The 10,785-nt window shown below is 41.0% G+C and overlaps 1 protein-coding gene across 1 annotated transcript; it reads left to right on the top strand.

Moving 5' to 3' along the window:
• Positions 1–202: 202 nt before the first annotated feature.
• On the top strand, positions 203–9,032 carry LOC139144984 (matrix metalloproteinase-19-like). The gene is made up of 8 exons (XM_070715867.1): positions 203–524; positions 4,672–4,763; positions 5,070–5,239; positions 5,377–5,598; positions 6,031–6,276; positions 6,529–6,636; positions 6,812–6,982; positions 7,171–9,032. The coding sequence occupies exons 1-8, from the start codon at positions 348–350 to the stop codon at positions 7,578–7,580; spliced, it is 1,596 nt and encodes a 531-aa protein (XP_070571968.1). The 5' UTR covers positions 203–347; the 3' UTR covers positions 7,581–9,032.
• The last annotated feature ends 1,753 nt before the right edge of the window (positions 9,033–10,785 follow it).

Below are 10,785 nucleotides of genomic sequence, written 5' to 3'. Positions count from 1 at the left end.
CCCCCCCCCAGGCTGAAGAAACTGACCATCCCTAAGGTCCTTACATTGTTTGCAAGCAAGCCAATGCTCATTGTATGTGTGTCTGTCATTGACAAATTATTTCTCCGACTTTTCCTTGAGGGCTGCTGGCTCAACTTCCGTCGTTCACGGGAACCGATTATTTTCAAAAAGCCATCTAGGGCCACAAATAACTGGCCAAACATTCCAGCCACCCTATAAAAAGTCCAATTTCTCCCGTGACTGTCATTAAAGCAGTGCACCTCTCCCACCCGACGCACTCCGATCAAAACAAATAGGTTACGAACCCGCTGTCGATCTACGACCAACATTACAGCAAACTTACAGCGATGTCAAGTCCAACCAACGTGTCCAACATGTATACTACCTCTGTTATATTTTTATGTTTATTGGTCAGCATTTGCAGAGCAGCTTCGTTATTAAGTGATGGTGGACCACTTGAAGGCGAGATCAGAGAAAAAAGGGCCACCTTCAGGCGTCGACGGCCGAATAAAATTGATCCATATGTAAGTATGCTGTACGCACTTAGAAAGAAATCATTCAATTTTATAAACTTTGTGAATGTAACCTGCTTATTACGTTTCGAAGTTCAAACCTGGCAACGTTATTTAAAAATAATGCAAATAATGTTTCAGTATCCTCCCATTGCTCTCGAAAATAAACGGGTGAAATTCGTGACCCTATCTTTTGGGCACAGGTTTTGGCTTCGAATCAAAAGTTTCCACGGATGGGAATCGAAGTTTAGATAGCATGACTCATTTCATGGTAGCCCCTTTGCGGTGTTCCTGTGTGTACATTTGTTCGTCGAAAACGATCACAATTGGCATTTTGTCTCACCTCACACTGGTGACACATTCGTAATTCGTATGACAAAATAGAGAGATAGAGCAAATACAGAGTAAAAGAAGAAGGAAATACAGACTGTCTTCTCAGCCAAATATCGATAAAGTACGTCTTAGCAACGCTCAGGTAAACCTAGCAGATTTTAGACAAATGTCGGGGTATTCTGTATACCGTTAAAGGAGAACGCGCCTCGGAGACAGATATTCGGACTCTCAAACTTTTACAATTCTTTTCTGATCTACCACTTGTGAGAGTTCATTGTAAAGCTCTTGGCAAAAGAAAACTTTTTACCGGCTTAAATTTTCGAAATTCGACAATTTTTTTTTTCTCTTTAGAATTAACACAGGGAGGCGGCCATTTTGGATTTCAAATATCGGTAAATCTTAGGTTATTTGTTTCTCTAGAACCAAAATTTGCACGGTGACCCCCCGATTTTTATTCTTGATTTTGAAAAAGAATTGTTGACAGATCCTTGAGGACAGTTTGAGCAAAAGTTCAAGTCTTTCACTTTCTAGGCGCATACTACCTTAATACGGTATCTTCGTTACTACACCGATATATGTTAGTGATCGCGTGAACGGTCTAGTCAATGGTTCTACTCCGGAATAAAAAGGACGCGATGCGTACGACGTTCTACAGACTCAGTACGCCCAAATAATCACGTGATGCCGGTACAAACAAACCCACATGTGTACTGAACGCGTATGGAAATACACGTACGTCTGTGCGCGTTTGCGCACATGGCTTTGTTTGTACCGTGGTCGATTCGAATTCCGGGTTTGGCCTATTGACTGACATTGGCAATCTTACTATCGATTAGAAATGTACTTACACAATTGGTAATGGACTCAAGTATAAAAAAACAAACAACAAAAACACGAAGTTTTGACTTTTTCTTGAGGAGATAAAACATAATTCCTCTCGAGCTTGGTGTATACAAGCAACGGGACTTTGAGGACCCGCGATTGAATACCAAAGTCAATTATGAATTTTGGCGCCGATGAAGGCCGGCTACCGTCTGAATATCAGAACAGAAAAACTAGCCATCAGTCACCTATTAGTTAAATCCATTAAGCTTTTACCTTGGAGGTGTTTTAATAGGAAAATTGCCAAATTAAATAAAAAAAGCATCTCCTTGATTCTTTTGTTTGCTTGAAGACCAGAGATTGTCGACGTATGGCAGCAATCACTGTGCGACAATATGTTGGGACTGTGAGCGCTAATCACTTTTTTCTGTATGAGTTGATCAGCTGAAGTGATGTCAATTTGGTAACGTCAATGGACGTGAAAAGGGGAGAGTGTTTGTTGGAGGGGGTGTGTCGATTGCCAATACAGTGTAAGCGGTGACCGTTCGAAACGTATTTGAAATCGACAGTTTCTCCGTTTCATATTTGAGTTTTCTGGTAAGTTCTTGCGGTTAGGTTATTTGACAATCTCCGGACGGAGATTGTAGCGGCGTGGAAAAGTATAACCTAGCTAGGTAGTCTCAGCAGTAGTCACACTAATCTCTGCCAAAGGCGACGGTTTTCACCAACTTTTTGGGTATTGCGCGTTTTCCATGATATACATTTTCTGTCTTTTTTATATATAATACTTCGAACCAAAAAAAATTAGATAAATAAATAGTACACTAGTTTCAATATCGATCATCGATTACGTGAACACTTGCAAAACATAGACCTTGCTCTAGGTTACAGGGATGTAAATTGATGATTCAAAATGTATGCCCCAACGGCTGTCAGCTTTGCAGACGCGATTGCCAAAGTTTTAGCAGATTATTTATTATTTTTATTAGTGTATAATGTATTATTTTTGCCAGTGTGCGACAAGTGCGATCTCTAGCTGGATTGCTCCTATCCGGTTACTATTTCCGCCACGTTTATTTTGCCAGTTGGGCGCGCGCAGGACTGAAAGAAGTCCGAGTTTGGAATATTTAAATTTGCCTGCAGTAGAGATTGGTGGGGGCGCGCGGTCAACGACTCGGAGACCTTGTAGCTTGGTTTGAATATTATTCACGCCGCGCTGCTGCCCCACTGCGCTTCAATCTCTGTGTGGAGATTGGTTATTTGACGTATTAAAAATTGCTATCGGGGACACACTCGCCGAATAGCGCTGATCGCCGCCATAGCTTCTGTTCAGTAACTTGAATGTTAAACACGCTTCAGGGTGCATGTTTTTACTAGTTTTCTTGATTGTTGTTTTTAACAACGTGTTAGTTAGTTAGTTAGTAGTTAGTTATGATTGTGATGTCACTTTTTATGTTTTTGCGCATAGTTTTCTTTTTTATATGTTATGTTTTATTTTCTAGGTGCCTGTAAATGGGCTTTATGCCCGTTGGTCTACCTAAATAAATAAATAAATAAATAAATAAATAAATAAATAAATAAATCAATCAATCAATCAATAACTCAATAAATCAAATAACTATGTAGTTGAATTCCAGCCGCAAGTCTAATACGGGAACGTTAGTTTTTACGGCCGGGGGGGGGGGGGCGCGGCAAAATCCAGGGGGGGTCATCGTAATTTTGGAATCCGCAAAGGGGGGGTCATCGACTTTTTCACTGGTAGGAAAGGGGGGGGTCACCACATTTTCAAAAACATAATACCAACAATAAAGTTCACTTTATGCCATGGCCATGATCGACCCTCTTTACCAGTGGACCGCCTTCGGCGGCCCACTACAATAAATATACATATGTATAGGCTACCCATGACACTCTTAATGGGCAGACGCCTTTGGCGGCCCAGTCCAATTAGGTTTACTTCATGCAATGGCCATGATTGACCCTCTTTACCGGCGGGCCGCCACCACTACAATAAGTTGACTTTTTGTAATACCCCACGGCAATCTTACCGTAAAATTCCAATTGAAGCCGCGGCTTGTATTAGAAACATTTTGAGGGACCCCTGGGATCACGCACTGAATAATGGTAATGGCCGCGCGCCTTCAGCGGCCCTGTCCAGTAAAGTCTACTTTATGCAATAGCCATGATCGACCCTCTTTACCGGCGTGCCACCTTTGGTGGCCCACTAGAATAAAGTTGACTTTACATAATGGCCCATGACCCTCTTAACCGGAGGGCTGCCTTTGGCGAACCACTCCAATAAAGTTTACTTTATACAATGTCCATGGACATGAGTTGTCTATGGAAATGAAGTTAAAATTGCCTTACAGTCGTCCTAATTAACAGACGTTTCAATGGATGTGGCTGAGAAGTTTGTGCACTGGCATCTCTGCTACACGAATAAAGTGCGCCGCGTACCGTAGTTCAAATCCAAACCATGCGGGTAAATTGACATATGGGTTTTGGTTATTTTTCAGGGGGGGGGGGGTTCATCAATTTTTTTCGTCTGACAAAGGGGGGTCATCTTTTTTTCACAAAAAATGCAGGGGGGTCTATATTTTTTGGAACACCGGCGACAAGATTTTGCCCCCCCCCCGGCCGTAAAACTGAACGCTCCCTAACGGGCAGCCTTAATATGCTTTGCTCACCTAAAGTGGCAATGGTTCATGGTAGCGTAACGGAATTCCAACTGACCGCCAAAACAACTTGAAGTTCATTCAAGTTGATGCGCCTTCAAGGTTGCGTGACTGATTACATGAGATAAAGCGACCTTCCTCTTGAATGTGAAACTAAATAACAGCATAGTACCTTCAAGGACTTGTTTACTGTATCGTGTGGAGGGAGTGTGGTAAAATCTTACAGTAGCGAAAATACATTCGAAAGATTTAAGTAAATATTGAATGAGCATAGATCATGTGAGCAACAATAACAATACCAATCAAATTTATCTCCTGTTGTCTTTCAGGATTACTTGTCAACGTTTGGTTATCTAGCGTCACCAACGTCAGAAGGACAGTCTGGCCCAATGGGCATGATCAGTGCAACAGAAGCTATCAGGTAAAGACCGTGAAGGAGCCCACACTGAGTCTCGAGTATATACGCTGTTTTGATTTGAACGATTTGTAATGCGTGACTTCTTGCATTTTCACTACACTTGAAATTCATTGAGTAGATTAGCAAAGCCAAACGAACCAGAGTGTCACAAAATGCAAACAAATACATCAATCGCTATCGAAAATAGTGCGAAAAAGGACGAGTAACGCAAACAACCAGACAATGAACGATGTATGGAATTTCTTTCCCTTTATTACGAGGTTAAAGTCAATAACGATCTTCTCTTCCCAAACTTTTGTTCACCTGCAGAAATTTTCAGAAGATGGCTGACATTCCTCAAACTGGCAAGATTGACCGGGAAACGAAAAGACAAATGGAACTGCCTCGTTGTGGTGTACCTGACAGCATCGATTTTGTACCAAAAGGACTGAACGGCGGCGGATCTAAGAACAGAAGATCTAAAAGATACATAGTTAAAGGTGACTTCAAAAGTTTTCAGTTATAGGATGTTTTTATTCTTCGGCTTTGAATAAAGATAACTTTCTGTAATATCGCTATTTCTCCCTCTTTTATGTTAAAGTCACTCTTTTACACTTATCGTTTGACTCCTCGACAGGAAGAAAATGGAACAAATTTGACCTGACATACAGGATAGTCAATTTTACTAAGGACTTGGAGGAGTCAGAAGTAAAGAGCGCCATCGAGCGGGCATTCAAACTCTGGTCTGCGGTGTCACCATTGACCTTCACTGAAGTTACCTCCGGTGAAGCCGATATCGCGATCAAGTTTGTGACTGGTAATCATGGAGACGGAAAAAAGAGTGCCTTTGATGGACCAGGTACGTACGCCTCGATCGTTTGCTTAATTCCCTGGTGTGTTGCACACTATCTATTTTCGACGCAAAATCTGAAAATCAGAAATCAGAATTTGAAATCAGAAATCCGACTTTTAAGCACTGATGTTACCGTATTGGCTGTGAAATTCCGCCCTTCTGTTTGAATGCTTGCACACGCCAATTACAAACTGTCAAAGAAACTCATATTTTTTCGCCTATTACTCTATTGCTTTTGCAACAATTATGCAAATTGTAGATAATGACACTCAAATCCCTTTTTCCCAAGATCGCACATCTTCATCACGTCAGACAATCACTCAGTGTAAAATGATGTAAAAAACCAAACCAAACCAAAAAAAAACCCCGCAAAACAGGAGAAAAAAACACGTTTTTCTTCACTTTCTAACTTGAAGTGTCTTCTCTTTCTTTTTGCAGGACGCGTTTTGGCGCATGCGTTCTTCCCAAAGAATGGCGCCGCTCATTTTGATGACGCTGAACTCTTCACTGTGTACCAGAGAAAGGGCAGAAACCTCTACTCCGTTGCTGCGCATGAGTTCGGCCACAGCCTAGGACTTGGCCATTCCGAAACCAAAGGCTCCCTTATGTACCCAGTATACCAGAAATATAAACCCGACTATAAGCTGTCCCAGGATGACATTTTAGGAATCCAAGCACTTTATGGTGAGCTCAAACAATAAATAAATATTACCCGTCGAAATAGGGCTAGAAGAACGATTGATTTTACTTAAGCTGCCAGTAGAGTAGCTAAAGGCTAGTTTGGCTCAAGTCATACTGCACAAAACGTAACTGAAACAGCCTCAACCATGCATCATGAGAAGAAGGATTAATTCACTTGTCAGAGAATACAATTTTGATAGAGTGACTGATCTATAACTTCATTTAGCTGACGTTCATTGCGATTTCATTTTCCAGGTGAACCCAACGGCGACGGTAAGACCGAAAACGACGACAAAGAACAGCCAACTGCGCAGAGAATCACGACCGAAGCCTGCAGGGAACCCTTTGATGCTACCTTTTCAGGTGAGAATCGTCAATATTTTTCATATGCGATGATTTCATGACGGAAACTATGCTTAACGGTGTAACAACTATAATCTACAAAGTACTGTATAAACGAGAGAGAGAGAGAGAGAGAGAGAGAGAGTTCACTTTAATTCATATTTTGAACCAGATCTCTCATTTTCTTCGTCATCAGACAAAGATGGAAATATCTTCCTTGTTGGTGGCATGCACATGTGGAAGACCTCCAGCGATGGAGTTATGGATGGGGTGGCGAAGAAAATAAAAACTGTTTACAGGGGCCTTCCCAGTAATATCAATGCTGCAGTGACGTCATCGTCGACCGGATGGACATACTTCTTCAAAGGTAAGGGACAAGACCGGTTTTCTTTTTCATTCAGATGGATGAATGACTGAGTGAATACTTGAATGAACGAATAAATTAATGAATGGGTGGATGAATAATAAATCAATGAATAACAGTGCTCTTAGCAACATCACCATTTTCTCTTTATACCGAATAACTGAGAAACGCATTTTCACTATTTAAAATAGGTGACAGATACTGGGTGTACAACGGGCAAAGACTCAGGCCTGGATTCCCCAAGAAGATCAAAAGAACAGGCCTACCAAACAAACCGGACGCAGCTCTTGAATGGGGTGGCAAGATTTACATTTTCAAGGGTGCAAAGTACTATGAGTGGGACGAGTTCTCCGGCCAAGTTTCCGAAGACTTTCCGAAAAAAATCGAGCGTAATTGGGCAGGTGTGCCAACCGACGTCGATGCAGCCGTCAGCTGGAAAGGCGGTAAAACTTATTTCTTCAAGGGGAATAAATATTGGCGCTACGATGACTCAAAAGAAGCCGTGGACAGTGAATATCCGAAAAACAGAGCAGTTTACTGGATGAACTGTGGAGGGAGGAGTATGCGCAACAGAGAACTGAAGAGAGCGTCTGTGGCATGAGATAGCGCCCTCAATCGGCAGACGGTGACATTGGCAATGTGTCTATTTGCGACGGTGAACAGTGCTTTCACTCACTACCAAGGTGAAAAAAGTAGACACTTCTCGGGTTTGACTGACACTCCTGTGCTTTTGACAAACAGTGGACATGAATTTTTGCAGTTCCTGTTGTGTATTCATTTTATTTTCCCCCCTCTTTATAGTTTAAGAGGTTGAACCATGTTACAAAAAAAACCCAGAAGCAAACATACGAACAAAAATGTGAAGCAGTATATCCATCTGAAATTACCAATCACCAGAAGATCTTCACCACCTCTGGAAATTGATATGGTATAAAGAACTGACAGCAGCTGCATATTAAATGCCTTTTCTCAATAATATATTTTCAGCGTGTAACGCCCAAAACTGTAATATAGTAATATGTTGCACTCAAAAGAGTTTTGCATGGAACTAGGACATGTAGTTATAAATTATTTAATTACGGTATTGCTTGATAAACGAGTGTGGAAACTTTTTTTAATCAGACATCCACCGATATTCATGTAAGAATGCATTTCTCTTATTGCGTCAGGTCTGTAAATAGTAAAACTAAAAAGTACCTGGACAAAGAAACGAAGTTTCACCCCGAGTGACAAGTGACTGCACAGCTGCTAAGAAGCTTAAGTCTCGTAGACTTATACATAACTTAATGTATTAGTAAGTTATTTTGACGAAATTTAAGATCTCATTCTCAAGGAATTTCAGGATACTTTTAAGGTGATCCAATGATCCAATTCTCTAGTATGTGGTATGATTTACATGTTGACAAACGTTAAACGTTAATTTATACTGTATAATTTTGAATTTCATTGATTTACAAGTGTTGTATGCATGCGAACTAGTCATAATGATGAAAGTATCAACATTCTTTTATATTGAAACATTGCCCCGTTCGTCTTTGGTGTTCACAAAACCACGCTGAACAAAGAGGACATGATCATAACTTATCTTGCAAGGGTATTGTTAAGTTGTGATCGTCATGCGTGTCGCGTTGGTGATTAAGTTAATCTTTCACAGCAGAACAAAGCAGAAATTCCTTGCGACCCCCGATAGATGTGTCCCAACAAGATTCTTCCTTAAATGCGTCGTGGAATGTCATAAACATTCGGTTTTAATGTCTTAGAACGATTTGTCAAGTTCTCAAACGGTCCAGGGGGACCAGCGAATTTTTGCGTACACGTTCAGAAACAATGCTGGGAGGGGCCTAACTTAAAATTAGGGGTAAAGTGACAGTCCCGGGCCAGTACTGAAGGCTTGTGTGAATGGCGTAAGCTATAGAGTGGAACAAGATCTCTTCCTGGGACCAGTGGTGTGTAGGCCTATAGTTACAGTCATGGAGTGTATGGTTTACATTTTCGACCCCGTTTTATTTTCAGCAATTTGCCGTGGGTCTAGTTGAAAATTTGTTTATTTTATGTTGCTATTTTTGTTGACAGCAAAATTTGCCGCTAACATAGCAACTCAAGTTGAAAACAATATAATTTCATTTGTTGCCGAAAGATAGCATTTACCTTTCATAAAATGTCGTGCACACCGTACATACACAAAAACTTACTTCACTATTCCCCTCCCCCTCAACTTTGAAGTAACAACCACTGCAGGGTTTCGTTTCAATGTAGGATTCCTGTAGCGCTGTTCGCGCTTACAGGTCGACCACGGTACTACCGTACGCGAGGCGCATGCATGCATCACAGTCGCCTGTGGTCTATTCCGCTCTGCGTCTATATATATGCGCCCCATAGACGTGTGTACATATGCCTGAGAAGAACAAGCACATGTACACAAATCTATGGGGCGCATAGTCGCAGAGCGGAATAGACCATAGGTAACCGTGCATGCATGGATGCATGGCTGTTTTTGCAGCTTGTACTCCGAGTCGTGAATATGCCCTTTTTAGTATTCATTGTTACACTTGCAGTCGCCTACATAAAGATGTGTTTTCGTCGTTCTTGCATGCGTAATTATCAAAGGTGTAATCTAAAAATTCGGACAAATATTTATTTTTGCATATTAATGAGAGAACAATGACGTGAACTGTGAACAACCCTATTCGCTATACAGTGCTTTTCGGATCATGTATCTGATGAAAATTTGAATTCATATCGACGAGATTTTGTCTTCATAATTTATGAAATGCCCATCAGCGAGCAGACAATCCTTCCTTTTTTACAGAAATGGCGGGATCTTCAGAAAAATATATTACTACTACACAATACAAGATGCTTCGCAGAACCCTGCTGAATGAAATATGTTCCCGATTATGTAGTAGCAGTGTTTGTGCAAGACACATGCGCGCTACCGTCCAAACATCCCCGCACCCCGAGACACTCCTTTTGAAGTATTCACATCATATTCTGCAATTTTGACATCCCCTCCCATGTTCACGTTTTCGATTCCTGTTTTTGTCGGCACGATCTTTGACCCACATTGACACTATGCAAGTGGTTGCCTCGACTGAAATATACGGCAAGTGGACTACAAAATTGCACATTCCCAAAAAAGCGGGTTAAACATTTTTCAGAATTAGATTGGAGACCATGACATGAAAGCGTTGGAGGCCCATGCTCTCAAGACCGTGGCAGACCGCAATATGACTCGACCACAAAAATAATAATATTTCAAATTGTCGAATTAAAGAAACTCCTATTAAATTATTTTGCAGATAGAATTAATGAAGGACATTTTCGAAAAATCTTAGAGATTTTGTCTGGGATAGTCGACAGAAAAAAATCCAACTAAACTGTACACGTAGAAATATAGTCGAATATTCTTATAGAGACATGTTTGTGATGTCGAGATGGCTTCACGGGCATGCTGGATTGCTAACATAGGGTAGGTACAGAATTAACAGAAGCAGGGTGGTGCGATCGGGGGGGGGGTGATTAATATATTAACTGGTTGCGTGGAGAATGTTGACTCTCCTCCAAACTTTTGCATAAGAAATAATAGTGACCTGTCCCTAATTCATTGGTAATGTAGTAAATGTCCGATATGTAAACATTGTGCAAAGTCGCGCCTTCAAAGTGATATGATGTAATTGGTTTGCCTTGGTCGTCTGTAATATGACGTCAAAACAAATTTGATTATCCAAAATCATACAAGGCAATAAATTACCAGGTCCTTTGGTATAAAAAATCGAAAATAAAATATTAACAAGATAATGAAGGAC

This window comes from Ptychodera flava, chromosome 12 (assembly GCF_041260155.1).
Source record: "Ptychodera flava strain L36383 chromosome 12, AS_Pfla_20210202, whole genome shotgun sequence".
Classification (NCBI taxonomy): Eukaryota; Metazoa; Hemichordata; class Enteropneusta; family Ptychoderidae; genus Ptychodera; species Ptychodera flava.
This window is presented reverse-complemented; position numbering and strand designations above follow the sequence as displayed.

Bases quoted from the DNA above. Each gene is read 5' to 3' on its own strand.
- LOC139144984 (XM_070715867.1), top strand. From the start codon at position 348: ATGTCAAGTCCAACCAACGTGTCCAACATGTATACTACCTCTGTTATA. The intron at 6,277-6,528 runs GTGAGCTCAAAC...TTCATTTTCCAG, and splicing joins AGGAATCCAAGCACTTTATG to GTGAACCCAACGGCGACGGT. The intron at 6,637-6,811 runs GTGAGAATCGTC...CTTCGTCATCAG, and splicing joins CTTTGATGCTACCTTTTCAG to ACAAAGATGGAAATATCTTC.